Source organism: Lissotriton helveticus, chromosome 3_1, assembly GCF_964261635.1.
Source record: "Lissotriton helveticus chromosome 3_1, aLisHel1.1, whole genome shotgun sequence".
Lineage (NCBI taxonomy): Eukaryota > Metazoa > Chordata > Amphibia > Caudata > Salamandridae > Lissotriton > Lissotriton helveticus.
Window position 1 is genome coordinate 913,313,667 of NC_136061.1, and position 25,003 is coordinate 913,338,669.

General features: G+C 45.0%; 1 protein-coding gene across 1 annotated transcript in view; it reads right to left on the minus strand.

Moving 5' to 3' along the window:
* Nucleotides 1-10,394: 10,394 nt before the first annotated feature.
* The window catches only part of AKIRIN1 (akirin 1), a 188,471-nt gene continuing 173,862 nt past the window's right edge, over nt 10,395-25,003 (minus strand). The window contains exon 5 of the mRNA XM_078681243.1: nt 10,395-12,205. Coding sequence (XP_078537369.1) covers nt 12,195-12,205 — 11 coding nt within the window. The 3' untranslated portion in view covers nt 10,395-12,194. The remainder of the gene's footprint in view (nt 12,206-25,003) is intronic.

A 25,003-nucleotide genomic window follows, 5' to 3' on the forward strand; every position in this document is an offset into this window, starting at 1 on the left:
CTGCACACGCAAGTTGGGGGACCAGGGGAGTTGGGGAGGGAGACGGGAACCAGTTGAGAAACAGCAACAACACACCATGCCGTACCGTAAGCCACCCTTGCTCGGGTGACCCACTTGGAAGGATAGAGGAAATACACAATGGCAGACACACTAGATAACACTAGATAACGCACACACAGGTGACGCAGGAGTCACCGTACTATCATGGAATGTTAACGGTCTTGGGTCGAAAATTAAACGAAGCCTGGTAAATGCCTACCTTAAAAGGCTAGCGCCGGACATTATCCTACTCCAGGAAACCCCTCAGAGGCAATCAATGCGCTTTTATAGCGAGAGGCAGGCACATGGTGCTAGCACACGCAGGCTACACGACGGATTCCAGGGGGGCTGCGATCCTCATTAAAAAATCTACGCCGTTCACTACCACTCGTACATGGCTAGACCCGCAGGGGTCATACGCAGGAGTACAGGGAGTCTGGAGGAGGCGCAGGTACACAATCATCTCAGTCTATGCCCCCCCAAAACTGCAGGCACGCACCCTCAAGGCAATCACCGCTATCCTTCTAGATACGGCGGACACGATTCAGATAGTGGGGGGGGTTTCAACGACGTGATGTGTGCCGCAAGGGATAGATCGGGGACGCCACCCACAACAGGACGTGACACAGCACTAGCCCGGCAGATGCAAATCATAGGCCTCACTGATGTCTGGAGATGGCTACACCCTACACGGGAGGCCTACTCCTTCTACTCCGGGGCCCATAGTGTATTTTCCAGGCTGGATTATATATTCACGTCCCGACAGGATGTCTCTGTGAATGATCTAGCAGAATACAAGGCACGGGGAATCTCAGATCACTCCCCACTGTTTGCACATTTGGGACGGAGGAGGAGGGAGAGGAAAATGGAATGGCGCCTAGCAGCCTGGGAGATCCAAACACCAGAAATATTGAAGGGTATCAGAGCAGACAAAGGTATATGTGGATGAAAATGAGGGCACGGTCCAATCAGGGGTCACACTCTGGGAAGCAATGAAGCCAGTCCTCAGGGATCGCATACAAAGTAGGTTGGGAGAGGCCAATAGGAAGCTACAGGACACGGTCACTAGCGAAGAGGTTTCGATCTTAGCCCTCGAAGCGGAATACCACCAGAGGAAGGACGAGGCAATACTTAGGAAACTGTTAGACACACAGAGACACTATAGGGAACTTGTCACTGGGGAAGCATGCACACAGGCGCTGGCGACGCTCCACCGATTATATGACGTGGGGGATAAATCGGGTAAACTTTTGGCATGGCTGAGCAGGAAAGAAAGGGCAGCAAGATGGCTGGATAAGATTACACTACTGGAGAATAGGTCAGCAGGCACGGACGAGGCTATAGCAGAGGCCTTTGCAACGTACTACGAAAACTTCTATAGGGCCAGGAACCTGGGTGGCGAGGCTGAAGCACGCCACTATATGTGCGACATGGAGGTGCCGACCCTGTCCCCTGAGGACGCCACGGCCTTGGACGATGAGATGACACTAGAGGAAATAGCGGAGGCTGTGGCATCCCTGAAACCGGGGAAGACGCCGGGGCCCAACGGCTTCCCGGCGGAATTCTTCAAACGGACGGCTGACCTGTTACAACGTCACATAAAAACCCTATTTGTCGAGGCATTTCATGCGGCGAGCCTGCCTCCCGACCTCGCCTTAGCCACAATTGTCCCAATATACAAGGAGGGCAAACCTAGGGACGTATGTGCCTCCTACCGCCCAATTTCCCTCCTCAATATGGAGACAAAGATTTTGGCCACTATTCTTGCCAGACGCCTGCGGAGGGTAATTTCGGATCTGGTACACGCGGACCAGTCCGGTTTCCTCCCGGATAGGGCAACCAAATTGAATCTCCGCCGCACACATAACTGGCTGCAGGAAGTCCGAGGGAGGAGCGAGCCACACTGGTTCCTCTCGTTGGATGCAGAAAAGGCCTTCGATGCGGTCCATTGGCCGTTCTTGCTCGAGACGTTGCGGAGGTTCGGCTTTGGCCCCAAGTTCTTGAAGTGGATTCAGCTCCTGTACTCAGCCCCGAGGGCACGTGTGCGGGTCAATGGGAGGTTGTCGCGCGAATTCCACATCGGCAGAGGAACGCGCCAGGGGTGCCCACTGTCCCCCCTACTCTTCACACTAACAATAGAAATCTTAGCGATCAGGATTAGACGGAATCAGGGAATTAGGGGCTTCACATGGGGGAGTCTGAGGATAACAAGGAGAAAATTTCACTATATGCCGATGACGTCCTGTTTGTTACAGACCCGGACGCCACAATTCCGGTGCTGTTCAAAGAACTGGCTGATTTCGGTGCAAGGGCAGGTCACACTATTAATTGGCATAAATCGGTTCTATATGACCCGCAAGGCTTGGAGCGAAGGGACTGCCTGCCAGGACTTCTCATTCATACCACAGAGGGCTTCCAATATTTGGGAGTGTACATAACACTAGACAGGACGCTCTCCTTTAATAATAATGTGGCCCGCATCATGGCAAGCGCGAAGACAGAAATGGATCGGTGGCGACAGCTCCCGCTCACCTTATTGGGTCGCGCAGCGCTATATAAAATGGTCCTGCTCCCAAAGTTCCTCTATGCCCTTCAAAACGAATATTATCCGCTACCGGCTAACACTTTGAATAAAATCCATGCGGACCTGCGTGCATTCTTATGGCTGGGGAAACAGCAGAGAGTGGCCTTATCCACACTGCAGCGACACCAGTACAGTGGAGGGATTTCCCTTCCCAACCTAGAAGCATATTATTGGGCGGAGCATCTTACTCCGATTAATGACTGGCTACACTCGGCAATGGATCACCCTACCTATGCACTAGAAAGGTCGAAATGGTCTACTACCAACGTACTGTACTACTTGTACAGAGGGACTGGAGGGAAGCAACTTCTGCCGGCCACTAGGATTACGCTGACTGCGTGGCATAAGGCGACCAAACGCATGGGATGGGACAAGCGGCCCACCCGGCAGACGCCACTATGGCACTGTAAATGGCTGGGTGAACTCAACAAATTGAAAGGCTTCCGAAGATGGGATGACATTGGCATTTCAACAATAGGGGACGTGATCTCCAGGGGAGAACTGAAAACGTTTCACGTGCTTCAGGGAGATTATGGCTTACATAACACACAGTATTACAAATACACGCAACTGAGACACGCCTGGAGGGCACAAAATATCACTCTGACAGACATCCCAGAATACGCTCCACTGGAGGGTAGGTTACTGCAGGAGCAGATTGGGGGCGGGGCAGTATCTCTCACATATAGAACACTGACCAACAATATGTTAGGTACACTACAAGACTTGCGAAACAAGTGGGAGGCAGACACGGGGGTCATGGAGGACCTAGACTGGGAGATGGTTCTTATGCACCCGCGCGAGGTAGCGATTAAGTCTAGGCTTCGACTCATACAGCTGAAGGTGCTCCACAGAGCCTATTTCAATAGGGTACGCCTTTTTAAAATGGGGAAGGTCACAGACACAGCGTGCCTTAGGTGCCACCAGCAGGATGGCGACTTCTATCACACACTCTGGGGTTGCGAAATCATACAAGCGTACTGGGGAGAAATATTTGTAAAATTAGATGAGGTACTGGAAACGACTACCATGCGACCCAAGGTTGGCTTTGTTGGGTATGACAACCGAAGTGGACCTGGCCCGCCCCTTGATCATCTTCCTAGTCCTGGCTTTGGTGGTGGCGAAGAGAGACATTGCACGATACTGGGGGGCTGCCGAACCGCCAGACTTGGAGGAATGGAGGAGGGGACTAGACTTATACATGGCGGCAGAGAGAGTGACTTATAAAGCCAGGGGTTGCCCCAAAAAGTTTCGGAGAGTGTGGGCAAAGTGGAGACAATACCATGGACTAGAGTGAAGCCACAGGGAACCTGAGTGGGAGTTTCGGAGAACTTACCTGGTGACACAGGCCCAACAGCGGCGACTGGAGGTGGCCATGTCCCAGACCGTACTGTACAACCCAGATCTGAATAGTGGGTGGGGATACGCCAGGAGGGGGTGGGAAGGACCCGGGGGGGGGGAGGTGGACATGGAGGTGGCTGTTTCGGGGGTTGTTCTTTCATTTCTAAGTTACCTACAACGATGTTTGTTAAAACTCCACGTATTTAGTTGATTCATGTGGAATCCTGAGAGGCTAAAAAAGAAAAAGTTGCGTAACTGACGGGCAATGGCTGAATGTTGAAGCCAGTCTGTGTGCTCATTTTTTCATTTGTGATACTTTTAATGCAACAATAAAAAGTAATAAAAAAAAATTAAAAAAAGAGTATATCTCTAGAGTCGTGTGAAAACAAAAGACAACTAGTTTACTCAGTCAGTACGAGCATTCTTAGTTTCACCAGTTTGTAGAGAAATAAGAGATGGGCGTGTTTCAATAAAAAGATGTTATTTATTGATCAGTCTCTTTTCTCATACAAGAGAAATGAATCGCTATTATTGCAATACTTATAGTTAAGTAAAGTGCATACAGTAAAAACAGAATTATAAAATACTGTAAAAGCATTTATACGGTTTCTTAGCCATATGATACTTAAAATGGAAAAAAGATATACATACATATATACATTGACTAATCGTTCTCAACTGGTGCTTCTAACTACGCCTACCCCGGTGTACCTGACCTAAGCCTAATACTTGGGCGGGAGTAAATAAGTAGCAGTTTAAGTTAAGATAGTTTTGCTAAGGATCTGACTCAAGAATTCTCTGTAAGGGGTTAGTCAGTTCAGTACTTGGGATTTAGAAGGCTGGAGCGTTGGTATCTGTCTCAGGACTCGATATCCCAGTTACCCGCGAGGGCGGCTGGGAACGCCGGAGGCTGGATTTCTCGGCAGGAGAAGAGGCAGCGTCTCTCTCAGCGCGTCAAAAGGGAGGTTCAGCGTCCGTGGGCTTTTCTGCATCAGCTGGGCTCTCCGGCAAGTAGCGCTGCTCCAAGCTCGTCACCACCGTGTCTTAGCTTAGGGTAGCGTCGGTATATTTATACCTGAAAGGTGCAGTGTTTGACGTAAGGATGGACATAAGACGTCAGCAAGAATGTCATAAGGACTGGTCGTTCTTACATTCTTTGCAGGAGTTCTCGAGCGAAATCAAAACAATAGCTGCGGGGGATTTCCCAGGTCTGCTGGAGGTTTGATTTGTTTTGAGAACTCGGTGTGCTTTCTAGGGGGCTGGAGGGATAGTGCTTGCTTAATGTGACAGCATGCGCTATGACCTAATCTGAAAACGGGTTTCTGTGCCGGTGTATGGACATTAGTGAATTAATAACCGGACAAGGGTCAGAAATAGGAGTATCAATATAGGTACCTAGATAAACACACTACAGTTTCAGCTCCGAAGCGTGTTTCGGCTCAAACGCCCTGGTTTCAGCTCCAACTCCATTTTAGGTTAACTCCGTCCCGAGCCGGAAGGCTTGATTACTTGTTTCAGTGCTGGACCCAAAGGCGAGGCGTTAGAAACAGTCTCTGTGCTGACCGTGACCCGTAGGTAGGGGTGGAACCGAAGCCTTTTGTTTGATAGGATTTGGATTTCGGGGCAAGGGGTGTTCTGTACTCACGCGACCTTCACCTTGGCCCAATGGCAAGTCCTCTTCTGTCTTTGAGTCGGTTTCATGCACCGAGATAGACTGCTGCTCCACCTACTCTTCGGCACCTTGTGCATCACATTACTCCTGCTCAGAACCTTCGCCGAAGATGTCCAGTGTATACTTGACATTCTGGCTCTGCATTTCAGGACATTGAGCCCGGCGATCGTGGAGTCTTTTTGGATCGTAACGATCAGCATGTGTCACAGTACTGTTCCTTGTGCTCGGGAGACAAGCACAAGTTGCACACTTCATGTGAGTCGATGCGCGAGTACTTCACGTGGCACAGGGGATAGAATTTGAACTGAGTCTGTTCCATCCACTGCAAGGTGGACAGACGGCGTAAGGACCGACGGGCTTCCATGAGTTCCCCGATCTAAACTGACGTTTTTCTTCGACAGATGCAATACTCGGAGAAGTGGGATACGTGCACGAAAACAAAACCATAGAGGGTAGAGTGGGTTGCGATCAGAGGGGAACCCGAAGAACGGCTTCGAACCCGAGCGTAGCAATTCACGTTTGAACCCGTTGGCGAAAAAAAAACTATCGAACAATGGGGTGGATGCCCATGCACATTTGTTACCGAAAGGAGTCACCTTCTCTTGTGACTGGAAGGACTTCTTCGAAGAAAAACAAGTTGAAATCCAGTACACTAGATAGATGGATTCTACTTCAATCTGAGCCAGATTTTAAAGGCATATTTTCAGATCCCCCACAGTTTGCTTATAAAAGGTCTTGTAATCATAAAGAGATTTTGAATAGACCTCAACGAAAATCAGAAGTTCCCCTGAAGGGCAAGACTAAATGCATGAACTGCTCACACTGTAATAATGTAATCACTGGCAAAATGCAACTCAACCCCGATCAGGTAAATCGATCTCTTTAAATTTCAATGCCAATTGCAACAGTCACCATGGTATTTATTTAATCAAATGCCCGTGTGATTTGTATTATGTCGGGAAGACTGAGAGAATTCTTCGCACTCGCATTACTGAGTAAAAGAGTCGGATCAGGACTAAAACAATCAGTTCCCAGTTAGCACAACATTGGCATGCAGAAAGACACTATCACTCAGTTGAGATTTGGGGTTCTTGAGAATCGTCCAGATAGAGATATGTCCAAACTTTTATCACAACGTGAAACTCACTGGATCTGGTACCTGCAGACACTGTCTTGTTTTCTATAATGTGATTTCATGTGCTCTCAAACTTGAATTGCCTTGTTTTTCACAATATGCATCTTGTTTGGGATTTATGCTGGATAGGCGGTTGATTTCAGCATGTTTATGTACCTAGCTTTGTGATTGTTTTACTGTTTTGCTTTATTGTACATTTGTTGACGTTTCATCTTGTTTATTCCTTCATCATATATCACGATCATGTTCACTTTGGCCCCCTTTTATGACTTAATGTTTTTTTCCAAACTATTTATCTTCTTGGCAGGTTTTTGTGCTTATTTAGTTTGTTGTTTTGTTTTTTCCCTTTGTGGGTTGCACGGATACACACACTCTGTCATGGCCGCTCCATTTTTCGAGCACAGTCTCTCTTCAATTACTATCACGTCCACTTTGAACTCGCTTTTAATGAGCACACACGCCGCTGCGCCTTCGCTGCAACTGGCGTTTTTGCACTGGAATCTCCAACCCTCAGCGCTATTTTTTTCAGTGAGTGCCCACAATAGTTGATTTCTTCTTAAGCCGTCTACTTTATTTTAACCGCTGAACTCACCAAAGACCTTGTTTATAGGATAACCGTCGCAGTGCGAAATTGGGCACAAGCCGCTGCGCCTTCGGTGCTCCGGGTTTCCCAACTGAGTCTATAGCATCACAGCGTTTGAACGACTGGTGAGTGTTCAGCACGCATCCGTTTGATATATTCAGAGATGTCGTTCTATTTGAACTCGAGATTTCATTGTAGCACTTGTTCCACAGGTCACTCGTTCGTATCACATTCTTTCACGTATGGCTGATTGCTTTGGATCTAGGTAAGCGCTTTGGTTCAGCCCACTTGTGCTCCCTTTTTCCTCTACGGTTTGTGACTTTCTGGTGTTCATTATTGGACACTCCTTTTTACAGATTTTCGTTTTTGTAAGTGGTTGCCTTACTTGGTGTTCTGAGGAGATTCCTCTTGAAGCCGCGGTATGTCGCATAGCTTTCTTTTCCAGTGATGGCACTGATGCTGGTTGTTTGATCACTAATGTGGGTGATGGTTGTTAGGTAACAGATGTGCACATGTATCACCTTATCCTATATCTTGTTTTTTCACTTCCTTGTCTCTGGTTCACATCATTTTCACTTTTTTTGGTTTGACTTTTCACGCATGTCATGGCCAGACTGAACGTCGTACTTTTCCCCTCCCTCTTTTGAATAAGCCTGATATCTTGTATACTCGTTAGATTCTTATAAAATGTATTAATGTTCTGCAGATTCCCCTGACGAAGGGCTCTTTTCTTTAGCCTGAAATGCATTGGGACTTTTAATCAACTATTGATGCTGACGTTAAGCACACCTATTTTGATTTTGTGAACTGCTTCTTCAATTTTCAAGAATAAACAACTCACAGCCATCAATCATTCGAAGACTGGATGAATACGTTTGGAGATTATTATTGTTGGGACTGTTGAAAAATGTATCAAGTCATCAGACTCTCTAACAATGATGTATTTATATTCTGTACACTTGTCAGCGACACCCCTGTAGTGCACTGGGTATTCCCAGATAGAGATCTGGGAACCTTTTTCTCAGTTTGAAAGCAGACTGCGTGCAGGGCCCCCAACCTGGTGCACACATAATTGTGATAATTTATGGTTTGAAAGGTTGAATTGTTGACTTTGTCTACATTAGATTATTGAGTGCATTACAGCTGCATATTGTTTATTGTTCACAAAATCAATGTACAGCATGTGAATCCAGAAAAGATTCAGGCTTCAAAATGAAATGGTTTCAATCAATCAATCAGGAGCCTGTAGGAGTAGTTTTGCAGCTTGAATAATTTACTGGATTCCCATGCAATCCACCCACGTCCCCGGGAGATAAAGGAACAGAAGTGAACAAAGAACCAAAAAAAAGATTAGTCTGAAGATGGCGACCGCGCATGGAAGCTTACGGGGAAGGTGTAGGATGTCAGCACATGCAAATGGTGGGATGGCTGACGCCCCCAGAAAAAAATAAAAAATAGAGGACTACTAACGCAAAGGAGACTTCTGGACACAACCACTAGATAATGCACAGCATGTGAATCCAGAAAATGATGTAACACTACTCCTACAGACAAGAAACAATGTTGTTACCCGTAGCAATCAGTTTGTAGCATCTAGTGCTATAGATTGATATACATACTACCAACCTCCCTGGAAGAAAGCACTAGGTAATATGTGAACAAGGTATATTTTTATTTTCTCCTTAATACCTGCAAACCTACAGGTACACAAACAATATAACACTTTACTTTCTATACACAAAACCTTACCCCCTAAACGGGAAAAACAATCTAAGGTGAAATCGCTGTCCTGGTACATTGAGGAATTCAGAGGAGGGATCAGAACTTCCATGTAAATAACCTAACCTCTTCCCCCCCCACCCCCCCCAACAGTAGATTTCCTATAGCTATGATAATGGTCTGTAACTCAGCATTTGGCTAGGCATGTGGCGAGTGATGAACACTGATGAAACAAGTCATGAGTGCCTAGGGTAGATTTGTAAAGCCAAACCAGGGAAATTTCTTCTGCAATCAGGGTTCCATCACTCTGTTGGATGTTTCCTTTGACAATGTACAAATATCACTAAGCTTGTTTGATAAGACTTGTTGCTGGCGAGCTGGCTTTACTCCATAAAATATTTTGTGATAGTGATTGTTATGGAAGCTAGTATGGTAGTAATGTCATTAACGTCTTCAAATAGGTTATCGGTGGACACTGTTTAGTACTTGTAATTGAAAGCCTGGGTTGATAACCTTTATAGAGACTAAGCTGTCATAAGTAAGAAACAGGTGTGATGGGATGAGTAGAAAAGTGGGGGTTAATGATGAAACCTACCCTGAAATGCCTGAATCCTCTTTGGTCCACCCTCGAAAATGTCTTTCACGAATTGTTTATTATTGTTGAGCTCACTGTTCCCTTTATATTTAGTCACCTTTAGGACTATGCCAATTATTCAAATCATTTCAAGTGGAGGATCCAAAACTATGTTGTCCTCACAGATAAGTGTAATGTATCTGCTATGGTAGGGATTTTGCAATAGTAGTGCAAAATGTACTTTGTATTTCTAGCTCTTTTTAATCATTAGGTATTGTATAGTGTGTTTTCACTTGCCTTAGTATCTCGTGCAAACCTACTACACAGGATGACGTTTGCCTGTCTTTGTGTTGGCGTTATCAGCATTCACTTTTTCTGTACAGCATGTTTATAGTGCTAGCTGATATATTGTCTCTGTATTTTCAAATATTATTGTGTGTTTTCTTTGCTGGTGGGAACTGGGATTATGGAAGAGAGAGGCACATCATGTGTTTTGCGCAGGTCTAAACCAAGGTTCTGTGAATAAGCCTCAGAATTTACCAATTTTGCCCCTAGCACTACTTGGAGTCCTTGTAGACATTGAAACAACTAACTGTATTCAAGAGTTTACTACTAGCAACACTGACCCATAAGCTGGAGATTTATCAGGGAGAGGTTTTGTAGTATTGGAGTTAAACAGATAAAATTTCCCAAACAGAAATCACACTTCATGATGTATTATGAACACAACGACTCAGGACAAATAAATAATTGGATTATTTTATTAGACTGCAACTAAGCTTGTTAACACTATCTATTTAAAGACTGTACAAAGAGTATGGTGCACTTTTTGGTTAGGTTCAATCAAAACATTCACAGATGGCAATCCTTAAATGTGGATGAAGAACATGACAATATTTCTCACATGCGATCTGCACAAACAGCATTTATCCGAGACGACCACCCGAGTGGGCCTGACCATGTAAGCCAAATGAAAAAACTTAATAAAATCATCAAAATTATATAAAAAGGCTATCCATTTTATTTTAACTAAAAATACAAATTTTTCCTACAAGAGGTCATTTGAGAAATCACTTAATACATGAAACAAGGCATTGTACAGTATGGTCCTTGAGAAATTTACAAAAAAAATATGTTTAGTGTACAGTCAAATACCTCTGAAAAAAGGCGTTTCAATATTCAACTTTAATCACAAATGTACAGGAATTTGGGATTACACATGCAATTTACTACAGTAGATGCATAAATTGCATGATTTAACTTAAGATACATGCAAATGCTGGATTTAAATTTCTGTGAAATATAAAAATAATAAAATACCACCTAATACTTAAAAAAAAAAAAAAGTATATATATATAAATCTTGAATACTCGGCTATCAAATTAGTTTAGTAACGTTGAGCAATTATATTAAGACACTGCTCAAAACATGCTTTTCAATGTGCCAGTTAGACCGTCTGCTCTGCAATGTTTGCTACCAGGTAGGAAGCACTTTTCTCTGATAAGGGAACAGTTCATTTAAACATTTTAACCTTCATTTGATGCCATTTTATTGCCAATCGTAAACTTTTGTGGGATGCTATTGGTGTTGTAATCCATAAAACTACACAGTTAAATTTTTATTAACTGTGTTCTGAATTCAAATGTTAAATTTATCAGACTAAACTAATCGTTACCAGTGCAAAAAAACACCCCACTGACCTATCAAAGCCATTCTTTCCGTAAACATTCATAGGCAATCATGGGTTAACGAAACTCAAATGCTCATGGCTGCACACATACACACACTTCTTTTTGCAAAAGGCACCAAAAATCCAGACATATAAAGAACAAAAACAGAGGCACCAAGTTTGCAACGACCCCATGTGCTTATGGAAATCAAAAATGCATTGCAGCAAGCTGCTAGGGAGTACATTTTTTATCCTGTAATTTGAACAGTTTTCCAATTGAATGCAAAAGAAAAACGGTGTCCCTTTAGGCTCCTCCTCAATACAATCTTACTACAAACAATATTAGTATGCTGTGCCTAAAAGAAATAAAAAAAATATATACATATTCAAGGAAAATGTGAAGTCGGTCAATTTTCATCATTCAAATACAAACCACCATCAAGAATCATCCTCTGGATTCAATGTTACTAAACATAATTGTAGTGCATCAAATCTCGTAACCAGGAACCCTCATATGAAGTATACAAATCTGAAACAAAAATGAAATAATTTCTTCTGGAATTGTATCATGTAAAAAGGTAAAGTTCCATTTGTTTAGTGACACTAAATGGAGGATGATATAAGCTGCTGCTGAGAAAGCTTCTTCTGGGTTGAAATGACATGGCAGGGTACAGTCACTTATTGAGCGAGCAAAAAAATAAATCTATTTGTGCCAACTGGATAATCGAGAATGAGGGTTTTGTTCCAGAGTGAAAATAAACCAGCAATGGTTCCCAAGACACAAAGGTTGAATAAAAATGTGGCACCAGTTTGCAAAAATGTACAGCAGCTGTTGTCTTGAGGTCAAAAGATGGTAACCCAGGCGTGTCAGACGGCTTCAGGATACATCTGCAGGAAGAAAACAATGGTTTTATTGGTAAATGCTAAATGTCACTGTTCCTTTAATTAAATAACAGTACACTACTGTAATGTTATGTCGTAAAACTCTAACACCTATGGTTCCCTTCTTTAATATGCCTGAGAGGACATTCTCTTTCAAACTCAGATGGAACTACATCCATGACCTACAAGAGCAGAGGTATGTCTCTGCCTCAATCTGATCACTATACAGCCCATCACAAGAAAGACCAAAAAAACTACAAAGACAGGAAATTTGCAAGTTATTGTAATCTATTCTTTACATTAAACCCCACTGAAAAGGGACATTTTGCTGACCAAAGTGGAATCTCGATACTGGAGTTCCACCATCTGCCCTCATCAATGGAACTCAATCTTGCTCCATTAAATGCACTACAAAAATCTTGTAATGACCATTGGCATCAGCCCTCTGTACATGTTCATTTATCAATAATAAAGAATCACTAACTTCAGCTTGACTGTCCATCTCCTGTTACCCGTTGCACCAAATAAAAGCTTTAGCTCTTTTAGTTCAGCTTTACTCATGATGAAAATAGCTCTGAGAGGCAGTGTATTAAGCAGTATGAAATTATCAAGTGATGGACTGCTAGGAACATGTTTTTTCATAAGCTTGCGGCATACAGGAGAGATGCAACACAACATCTCGGGGCCGAGTCTGTAAGGAACAGCACAATTTTAACAACCATCTAAATAATAAAGCAGGTGTAATCTCCTTGTAGCCCGCTTCAATAATGTGCAGTTCTCAATCTCGATAACTGTATTTCTGCCGGCATGGTATCCCTTCTCTGTCCCGCCACTTCCCTGTCCACGAATCCTTACCTGTCACTCCATACAGGGTGGTTCACTTCCCTAGCAGCCCTACATTCTAGCTTTTATTGCAAACAGGTAAAGTAGTAGTAGTATGGTCCGAATAAGAGATTCAATGTCCTACCACCTTAGCGAAGCCCACATCTCCCCCCTCCGTTACCGATCGGATGCCAAAGGCTACAGCGAGGCAGGTCATCACACTCCACCTGTCCCTCCCCCTATCCACCTTAATTCTTGAGCCTCATTGCCTTTTCTTGATCTTGGAGGGAAATGCTCTGGTCTGATCACAATTAGACCACTACAATCCAACAAATGTAGCAGCACCAGAGTGTCTTAAGTAAACTTGAACTTCCCCAAAATACAGCTGTATTATGGGGCTGTTGAAACAACAGTGCAGCTTTACTACAGAAGATAAACTGGCAAGGTTTGAGGTAATCAGCATTGAATTAATGGCACTCGATCATAAACCTTTGGCAGAAAACACTACAATTTGTTTTTGCAGGAAACACGGCAAATTGTTTTGGCCTTCAAATGTATGTATAATACTTCTGCGCGGATGCTATTGACAATCATATGCAAACTGTTGCTTGGACAAGATTAGTGAAAATACCTTTTCAGTGGCTCTGGTTGAATCACGGTACAGCGCCTTTCTGATACTATGTACAGAAATGAACATTCTTGGGTTTCAAACACAAAGATCTAGCTTAATAAAATAAGATGGTGCGTTATATCCTTAATGTGGCACAATGAATCCCCTAGCACTAAGAAGCTTTAATCTATGCGTGCTTTAGAAATAAAATATCCCATAATATGCTGCACAGCTCACGTTGATTAAGTTCCCTGGAGTCTTCTGATGACCTTCCTTGGTGATTTCTGTCTTTTCTTCTCTTCTTTCTCCAAAAATGTCTGGAGCCCAAACGGGAACGATCCAGACCCGACCGCGGAAAAAAAGAATCTGAAGATGGCGCCCAAGAGTGGGAGCTTCCGCAGGAAGCATGCCGACGTCACCGGAAATGCACCCAAAGGGGGTGTGACGCAGACGCCCATCTGGGCTACAAAAAAAACAAAACAAAAAAAAAACCAAAGAAAAGACTACGAATCCGGACCCAACCACAAGACCGCGGAATAACGCACAGCATAGTGAATCCAGAAAGATTCACGCTGCAAAGCTTTTTTTGCTCGTTGCTGCCAGACGCCACGAATTTCCTGCTGACCCTTGCTGCTTGCAACGGACCCGCCCGCCTCCCGCTGCCCTGCCGCTCTCCTTCCACCTGGAGCGGGGCCGCCGAGTGGAGACCGGTGAGGGGCGGACTACATTTCCCAGACGCCCTAGCAGTGAGCCGCATCACCTGTGAGCGCCAGGAGGCGCTTAAAAGAGTCATCAGCCCCATTGTGAGGGGGAATATCTTTTTTTGCTCTTGTTGCTGCCAGACGCCACAAATTTCCTGCTGACCCTCGCTGCTTGCTACGGACACGCCCGCCTGTCTCCCGCTGCCCTGCCGCTCTCCTTCCACCTGGAGCGGGGCCGCCGAGTGGAGACCGGCGAGGGGCGGACTACGTTTCCCAGACGCCCTAGCGGTGAGCCGCATCACCTGTGAGCGCCAGGAGGCGCTTAAAAGAGTCCTCAGCCCCGTCTCACGGGACGCCGGGCGAAGCCCGGGCCAAGGGCGGGCCCGTTTTAGCCCGTTATAGACTGGTAAGACTGGACTGGGCCACGTTATTTGCATTTTCTATTCCAGATCGCTCTCTGCTGTCTGAAATTTTGAAATTTCTCCTATACTGTTATTCTGTGACAGTATACTTCTATTTATCATCATTTGTGTTTAGCCATGACCAGAGGGTCTAGAAGCAAAACAGCGCTGAACGCCGCTCAGATAACAGGTCCAATAGATCTTTTCATCACCAGGACAAATGAGGCGATAGACCAGAGTATAATTATGTTGGAGCGCAGGGTATCTCATGAGCTGGCAATAGAGAGAAGGTCTTCTATAGGCCCTCTTGCTTCTGCCCTAACCCCGGCTCAGCCAGGATCGATCACCCCCCTGTTGTTGCCATCTGAAACCATAGCAGTGATCCACACTGTCCCTAGTACGGTGGATCTCTCTGCTACCCAGTTGTCCCTCGATTCGGATTTAACTGATGATCTAGAAAAAACACCTGATTTACATCAATGTCAAGCTCATGCTGAACCTCCGGAAAAAAATGCTAAGGGGAGGAGGGAGGGCGCCATAGCAAAGCAGGCAAAGAAAAAAAAGATTAACTTCAACTTAAACAAATCTATACCTCCCCCAAATATCCCTACACTGGGCTTAAATCAGTCCATCCAGTGCCCCCTAAATGCTAGCAATACCCCTCTGTTTAATACTTCAGGATTGCCCGAGAACCCAAATATCACGGGGGGGGGGTAGGGGGCATATGTAAATCTTGTGCATCCAACACCCAATTACTAAACAGTATGGGGGAGCTACTTAAACGCTACTTACAGCCAGTAGAGCGAAGTCTAATGAACATTGAAAAACAACTAGCGAAGCTGAATACACCACCTTTCACCCGGAAAACATTAGGCCCATCTAATGCAGGGGGGGGGGGGGGGGGGGGAATCCAAAGTCATTAGTACATCAGCCCAACTAGCTCAACCTGATTCCCGTGCTAATCCGATACAAGCTGCAAAAGTTGCAAACGCGCAACCAGAGCGGAAAACAACACAAGATACCACCCAGGTTACTTTACGATCCAGGCAGGCAAAGCCCAATACAACTCAAGAAAACTCTCAGGCTACTCCTGGTCCGTCAAAGGGTCCAATTCAGACAGTTAAGTCGAAAGCTACACCACTCATACCTCCTAAAGGGCTGGTTTCGCAGCCTTTGGGCGATGGAAAGAAGGGAGTGAGGTTCAGGCGTCCGACACATCTTCCACCTGAGGCGACCCCATATACTGTCATCCTTACTGGGGTCCCAGAGTTGTCGGAAAACAGACAAACCTTCCTGGTCCCTTAGAAACAAGGTGCTGCAGTGGCCGAGTATAAACAGACCGTTCCAACCACCAAATTCCGGCCGAATTTCTTCGGTACGAAGAGTATCGTGGATTGGTGAATCAAGAAAAAGCATACAGGGTGATTGCGTTATAATCAACTGCGACGATTCCTCCACGGTTGATTATATCTGCTCCTGGCCTACCCTGGCAAAAAAGGGAGGGATCGACGCCCACCGCCTCTCCTTTTTTTACTCACCATCAAACACCTTTGACCATGGAGAACCCCCAAGTTGGGAGGAGGGTCCTGACTGGTCTTGGAACCAAGTGGGCCATTGGAGCAGGAATAGGACTAGAGACTGGGAAGCTCGGTCTTGGCTTCCTAGAAGAGAACAGTCTAATTGGGAAGGCTGGAGGGGTATTTCAACTAGAAATAGATACGACTGCCTAGACATGGTCGATTGACCACTAGGGTATCCAATTGGGGTAAAACAGCATCATAGAATCTATTCTACTTCTCCAAACTTAGGAAGAGCACCCAACCCGTGCAACAAAATACATTCTCCCCGTCACACCAGCCCAACCCTGCTAAGTACCAATCTCGCCCCCCTTTGGCCATCACCATTGGCATCACCCTCCTCATATCAATCAGCTATAGGCTCCACATTTGAGGGGCCCGACGTTATAGATGCCAATGAGGAATATGACATGTCCCCCCATGAGGAAACTAATATAGGAACCCGAGATACGATAGGGCACAGTGCAGTTAATAGTGCGAGCCCACACTTACGGGAAAAAGATACAACACAAATAGCGAGGAGAGCCAGCGTGGCCCTAACATCATGGAACATTGCTGGTCTCTCCAAGAAATCGAAGGACCAAACATTCTTATCCTTCGCCGATAAATTTTACATCATATGCCTCCATGAGTGTTGGGATCAGGAGGAGTCCCACATTGAGGGCTTCAGTACCCTCTTCATCCCGTCTATTTGGGGTAATCGAGGTAGGAGATCTGGAGGCCTCTGTACGTGTGTTTCTAATCTGGCAAATTTGACAGTGAAGAGATTTGAAAATGAGGAGGTCAATAACAGGGAGTGTAAATCCCTGCAGGGTTTCTCTGTTAAAGGGAAATGGCTGAGCCTTTTTCTGATCAACTTATATAATAACATCTTGAAAGAAGAAGCCAAAGCACTCAGAGGATTTAACTCATATTTTAAAGAGAGGAATGGGCGAAGTTGACTGTATAATAGTAGGAGACTTCAACTGTCATTTATGTCCTCATAGTGGCTCTGACATTTGTGGCATAACAAATCTAAAAGGGGAATCTAGCACGCATTTTTAACATACCATTTTTGGTAACATGCTAAACCAATTAATGCATGACTGGGACCTAGGCTATGCCAATGAACTCTGAGCCCGCGGTCGATTTTCAACCGACCTTCCATGGTCGAGGGGCAGGCACCATTATAGATTTTATGTTGTTGTCTAACAACAAACAGGGTTCTGTACAGGGTTTTAAAACAGAAGAGCTAGTAATGAGTGACCACTTCCCAACTAGCATCAGTCTTGATGCGGGCAACATTGATAGCCACGCACCAAGCCTGTCTGAAAAATTATATCGTCATTCAATTTCCCTGTCCAGAAGAAATGGGTATGCCATTAAGTGGGCCAAGGTTGACCCGAATAACTTTTTAAAGGAGGTAATCATGAAAGACCGTGAGCATTTCATGACGTGTCTGGAACAACATCCCAATCCCCATAAGATTAGAGTGGCCTACGACAAGATAGTTGCTACTATAAATGATAAATTGACTAGGAAACGAAAAGACGTTGAAATGGTTAGATCAAACGGCTGGTTCAATTCTGCCTGCACCAGAGCCCAGAAAGCTCTCTTACAGGCTGTAAAGACCCTCCCGAAAGATATTAAGCTAGTTAGAACAGCTAGGCAGGACTATAAACAGGCACTACAAAACAGGAAAAACGAACTGAAAAATCTTGCCTGGGAGGCGTTTATCAAGGCTAGCGCTCTTCGATAATATTTCATTCTGGAGAGAAGTTAATGCCCCGTTCTTCGTGGAGAGAAAGACTGACTCTCTGGAGGTAGCTATAGCCGAGGAAGTGTGGGTCAGTTATTTTACGGCATTGTACAAAAATGATGAATTACCGATGTCAAACTCCTGCGCGACATTATCACATATTGCCACTGCCCCGCAGCCTGAAGTACCACACACTACAGACACTTTTCCATTGAATATAGTTTTCTCTCCATTAGAGGTTGAGCAGGCCATCCGAGAGAGTGCCAATTCTAAAGCCCCAGGGCCAGATGTTATCCCCATCGATTTATTTAAAGAAAACATGGATCTATGGGCCCCGCTCCTCACAAATGTTTTGAATGCTTATAGTCAAACAGGCTTTCCAGCCACATGGCAGGAAGCCATTGTAATTCCTATCTACAAAAAAGGAGATAGACAGGACCCTAAATGCTACAGGCCAATCTCCCTGCTTGACACTCTGATGAAAGTAGCAGGGAGAGTCCTACTTACCAAACTACAATCCTGGGCCAAAACTGAGGGGGTCCTATCTAAATTCCGATATGGATTTAAGAGGGGGCTGGGCACAGTTGAGCAGGGACTTAATCTGGCACTAATAACTAGCAAATATATGGTGGCCAAAAAGGGGAATTTATACATGACGTTTGTCGATTTAAGCTCGGCTTTTGACTGCTTGAATCACAAAGTCTTATGGATTACCCTGACCAATATGGGGATAGACCCATCAGTGTTGAATTTTATATAAGAACTCTATAGAGGTGCAGGAGCAACGGTCCGTCATGGAAAAAATGGAGAACGCACCAAGAAGTTCCCTATAGAAAAGGGCGTTCGACAGGGCTGTATCCTCGCACCTTTTCTTTTTAATTTGTATATTAACAAAGTGGCAGACTTTTTGGTTAATCTGGAAGTTGACTATCCAAAAATAAACGGCTCGTCGGTACCTATATTACTCTATGCCGACGATGCCGTAATAATGTCACGAACTCAGGTGGGCCTTCAAAAGGCATTAACGGGGTTTTCCAACTTTTATGGGCTCTAGAGATCTGAAGACAAACGTGGGAAAAACTTTTACCATGTGTTGCACGTTAAAAAAGTAATTCCAAAATAGACTGCAAAACTTTTGTTAATCAGACAAAGATAGGCGTGACAAAAACTTTTTCATATTTAGGCATCACTTTTAATAATAGAGGAACCTGGACTACAGCTACCGCTACCCGCAACCTGGCCTTCTCCCGCACCATTGGCGCAGTAAAACAATTTGCCAAGAGACTGGGTGGTAAACCCATAGACACTCTGCTTAAGATTTTTGCAGCTAAATGTGTCTCTACTGCGACCTATGGGGCTGGTATTTGGAGGATGACCGACTGCACACAAATTCAAATAGCGGAAAATGCCTTTTTCAGGTATCTGTTAGCTGTTCCAAGATCAATCTCTACAACCATATGCCATAAAGAACTAGATCGGGTTCATATTACAGATTTAATTAAGATAAGACCAGTCATGTTGTGGCACAAGATATGGTCCTCTAAGGACACAGCTTTTAGCAGGGAAGTGATCCAAGACTGTATGAACCAATCAGCGGCTAGGAAATTCACCTGGCTATACTATGTTAAAAAATTTCTGAACTCTGTTGGCCATCCAGAACTTTATGTAACCCCCAGCTCATGTGCTTTAATGTCGAAAAAAGTTTTAAAAGAAACTTGCCTTGAGCTGTTAGAAGATAGGCGGTGGTACCTGGATGGAAATAAGTCCACGATCGTTTCTCATCGTCACATTCTACATGGTCCAGGTTTACACCCATACCTGGCCCCGGTACTTTCCAGCTACCCCAGAATGCTACTAACAAGGATGAGGACCGATTGTTTTTATAGGCTGATATCATTTCCTGCCCCGAATGACTGGTCTGCCAGGCTAAAAAATTGTCCATGTGATGATCTATCTACGCAGTCAAACATCCACTGCATCTTTTTTTGCAAATACTATGAGTGGGGCAGAAAGAGGTACTTGTTGCCCCTCCTAAAGATGTGGGGATTGAGACAATGCAAACCAGCTCTGATCAGAATATATATGTTACAAGATGAATCTACTATGGTTGCAGCTGTTAAATTTCTGAAGTATGTAGTAAGATGTAGAGGCTCGATGGCATAATGATTGTATGACTGTACTGCATACTATTCGATTCAACAGTATTTATTAACTATCTTGGACTTCTCTAGTGTTTTTTAAAATGGTTTTTTAATGCCCCCTTCTTTTAATGTTTTTATGTAAAATAATGCATCAAATCATACCATAGTATTTGTGGATGAAATGTTTTCTTTAAAAAAAAATGTATGTGCTTTTATGGTCTTTTAACAAATACCGAATAAAGCTATCTTTGACTTTGAACATACACTCTGGTTTCAAAAACTCTAAATGGGCTAAAACAGTAAGTGTTGAAATATTTGCATAGCTGGATAGCTTGAAAATGAGCACTGGCACCAGCAGTAAGGATAAGTTACTTACCTGTAATCCTAGTTCTCTTCCAGGGGTATCCTCATCAAAGTCATAAGCACTGAATATTCCCGCCCATGTGCGGGACCCCGGAAACAATATAAAAATATATATGTAAAAAACACATATCTCGCTCCACATATATGTATGTACATATATTATTTTTCTCACACCAATGCAGCTCCATAACTGAGGTTAAAACAATGTAAACACATATACATGCACTGCAATTAGTAAGGAAGCAAAAGAAAAAACACATTAGATCAAATAACCTTTGAACTTTGAGTTTTAATTAGTAGACCACTCATAAATCCTGAAAATTGCTTGCAAATAGACATTGTTAGCCCTCAGGCTGCATTGCAAAACAATAGCATAGAAAATGAAACCATTTTCAACAAAAAACTGGCACCGTGCCTTTAAGGCAGCCATGACCCCAGGCTTTCCATCATGCCTCAGGGGTGACAGTTAGGTCAGTTGTTCTTTGCATAACCCTGAAGACGGGGCTCAACCACAAGATTGAAATAGTACAACATCTCATTTACCTGGGGAGGCGGGTGGGTTGCTTATGAGTTTGATGAGGATACCCCTGGAAGAGAACTAGGATTACAGGTAAGTAACATATGCTTCTCTTCCAGGGGATCCTCATCAGTAGTCATAAGCACTGAATAGAATAGCAAGCCCAACAACCACTTGCAGGTAAATGAGAAGTATATGACCCCAACCAAGTCATGACAGCCAAATAATTCAGCTGTTAAACAGATTCCTCAGTGAGGCCTGGCCCACCTGGGTATCTGCTCTAGTGTCAGAATCAAGACAGTAATGTTTGGTAAATGTATGGACAGACCTCCAGGTCGCCGCTTTACAGATCTCAGACATGGGTACATCATGTAGGTAAGCCGCCGTGGCCGCTCTACCTCTAGTGGAATGTGCCTTAGGAGTAAACCCCAAAGGTCTTTGCGCCAATTGGTAAGCAAGTTTGATGCACGAAACGATCCACCTGGAAATGGAACGTTTCGATGCTGCATGGCCAGTTCTGATCGATCCATAGTTAATAAACAATTGATCAGAATGTCGAATAGACTTTGACCTGTCTAGATAGAACTTTAACACCCTCTTCAGATCTAAAGAGTGTAACGCCCTCAGCTGGAGTAGAGGGATTAGGAAAGAAAGTGGGTAAAGAGATAGACTGATTGACATGAAAATCTGACACCACTTTCGGCAGGAAAGAAGGGTGCGTTCTGAGCACCACTCTGTTCAAATGAAAAACTGTATACGGTTCTTTAGTACACAGGGCCTGAATTTCACTCACCCTACGGGCTGACGTAATCGCTACCAAAAAAGCTGCTTTCCAGGAAATATGCTGTAAAGTAGCTTTATGAATGGGCTCAAAAGGTGGGCCCATCAACTTTGATAGGACTAGGTTCAGTTCCCAGGGAGGAGAAGGAGGCCGTACAGGAGGGTATACCTTTTTCAGACCTTGCAGGAAATCTTTTACTGCTGGCAACTAAAAAAAAAAGAGGTTTGTGAAGGTGATCGCCTATAAGCAGTTATAGCGGCTAAATGCACCTTAAGGGAGTTAAACTTCAAACCTGCTTTAGCAAGATACAATAAGTATGGAAGAACTGCCTCTTCCTGACTCTTCACCGGATTATGACCATTCTGCACGCACCACATACAGAACCTCTTCCACTTGCATGCGTAAGAATGTCTCGGGGAAGGACGTCGTGCTTCTCTCAGAATGGACATGCAGTCTTGTGGCAGTCCTAGATGGCCGTACTGAATGACCTCAGGAGCCATGCTGCCAAGTTCAGTGACGGAAGGTTGGGATGGTGAATCCTCCCGTTCATCTTCGATAACAGGTCCGGCCTGCATGGAAGCCTCTTGTGAGGAGACACTGACAGGTGAAGGAGATCCGTGTACCACCATTGCCTCGGCCAGTCGGGGGCAATCAGGATCATTGTTGTGCACGTGTGATTCAGCTTGCTCACCACCTTCGGGATCAGAGGAAGGGGTGGAAAGGCGTACACAAATTCCCCTGACCAATCGATCAAAAGAGCATTCCCCCTCGTTCCTGGTCGATAGAACCTCGAGGAGAAGCTTGGGCATTTGCTGTTTACGTCGTCCGCGAAGAGATCTATAGAAGGACGACCCCAAGCCTGGAAAACGTCGTCTAGTACTTCGTCGTTGAGAACCCAGTCCTCTCTGTCCTCGAAGTGTCGACTTAGTGCGTCCGCCCTCACGTTTTGCTCTCCTGGGAGGTGGACTGCTTGAACAGACAACTTGCGAGCCAGAAGCCAATGCCAGATGCCCTGAGCTTCTAGTGACAGAGTCCTTGAGCGGGTTTCTCCCTGCTTGTTTAAATAGTACATAGTGGTGGTGTTGTCCGTTTGTTCTAGCACCACCTCTGTCTGAATCGAGGGAAGGAAAGCTTTTAGAGCCAGGTGGACTGCTCTCAACTCCAGCAAGTTGATGTGGTAGGTGCTTTCTTTTGACGACCACAGACCTTGCACCTGAAGAGGGCCCATGTGCGCCCCCCAGCCTTGCAATGATGCGTCTGTGATGATCGTTTGCGTAGGAGGAGATTGATGGAAGAGAACTCCCACTTGCATGTTTTCCTTCTTCGTCCACCACGGAATGGAAGCTCGTGCTACCTCCGACAAAGTGATCTGATCGTCCCATCGATCTGATTGCTGGTCCCATTTGTCCTCCAGATCCTGCTGAAGAGGACGCATCCGAAGTCTGGCGCTCGGTACCAAAAATATGCAGGAAGCCATCGACCCCAAGAGGGAGACTATCTTTCGAACTTTGAGTCCTGTTGCGAAGAACTTGCTGGCACTTGAGCGCTATTGAAAACTGTCTCTCCTCCGAAGGAAACACTTTTCCTACCTCGGAGTCTAGCAGAGCTCCTAGGAAGTGAATCTTCTGAGTGGGATGGGAGACAGACTTCGTGAAGTTGACATGCAGGCCTAGACGTTGACTAAGTTCTATGCATGTCTGGAATAGATTCCGTACATTGTCTGGAGTTGGACCTTTCAACAGCCAATCGTCTAAGTATGGGTATACGAAGACTCCCCTGCGGCGCAGAGCTGCCGCCACCACTGCGACACTTTGTGAACACTCAGGGGGGCCGACTTCAACCCAAAAGGAAGGACTTTGAACTGGTAGTGAGAGGTCCCCACCCGGAACCGAAGGAATCTTCTGTGATCTGGTCGTATCGGGACATGAAAATATGCGTCTTGAAGGTCCACCGAACACATCCAATCCCCCTTCCTGAGATGTGGATATATTTGATGGAGCGCCAACATGCGGAATTTTTCTTTTCGTACATGTAGATTGAGTGTTCTCAAGTCCAGAATAGGTCTATTCTGCCTTCTGGTCCTGTTTTCTGACCAGAAAATACCTCGAGTATACTCCTTTCCCCCTTTGAGCCACCGGAACCCTCTCGATGGCTGATTTCTCGAGGAGTGTCGCTACTTCTTTCTTTAACATTTGTAGCTGGTGGCTTGACGTTGACATCGGAGGAACTGGCGGAGGTAGACAATGGAAACGAAGACAGTACCCATTCTGCAGCGTAGACAACACCCATTGATCTTTTGTAATGGCCTGCCACTCTGTTCTGTGATGTGCAATGCTTCCCCCCACTGGAGTGGGCTACGGCGCTGGGGGAAGTGAAGACTCATTGCTTCTGCTGAGACTTATTGAAGTTGTTGCCTTGGCGCTGATTCCCATTTCCTTTGGAATTGCGCTTGCCTTTGTATTGTGATTTCTGTTGGCCTTGTTGGTTCTGGCCCTTCTGCCATTGAGGGGTTTGAACCCTCTGCTTCGAAGTTCCCTTGTTGTCCGAACGGAACTTCTTCCTAAATTCCTTTTTCTTTTCAAGCCCCACGGCTTTGAGGGTGTCCAACTCAGTCTTCATACGCTGCATCTCCTCATCAGCACTCGCACCAAAGAGAGACTTGCCCGAAAAAGGAAGATTTAGAATCCTGGCTTGAGCCTCGGGTTTTAATGCCGTAAGGCGCAACCATGAGGATTTCCTCGCTGTGATTCCATGCGCATAACCATGCACAGCCAGCGTTGCCCCATCTGCCGCCGCTCCTATAATCTGATTGGAGACTTGACTGCCCTCAATCAGAACCTCCTCAAAGTCCTTTCTATCCTCCTGAGGAAGTTTTTCAGAAAATCTCTGAAGTGAGTCCCACAGAGATCTATCATATCTGCCGAGCAGCGCTTCCGCATTGGAGACTTTGAGGAAAGAAGCTGAGGTGTTACAAACTCTTCTCCCCCAGGAATCTTGCACCTTGCTGTCCTTATCCGGAGGCACCGTGGATGAGGAAGCTACCGCATTGGATTTTCTAGCTGCCGCAATGATTACTGAATCAGGCGGGGGATCAGATTTGAGGAACAGAGGATCCTCATCAGGAGGACGATACTTCTTGAGAATCCTCGCTGG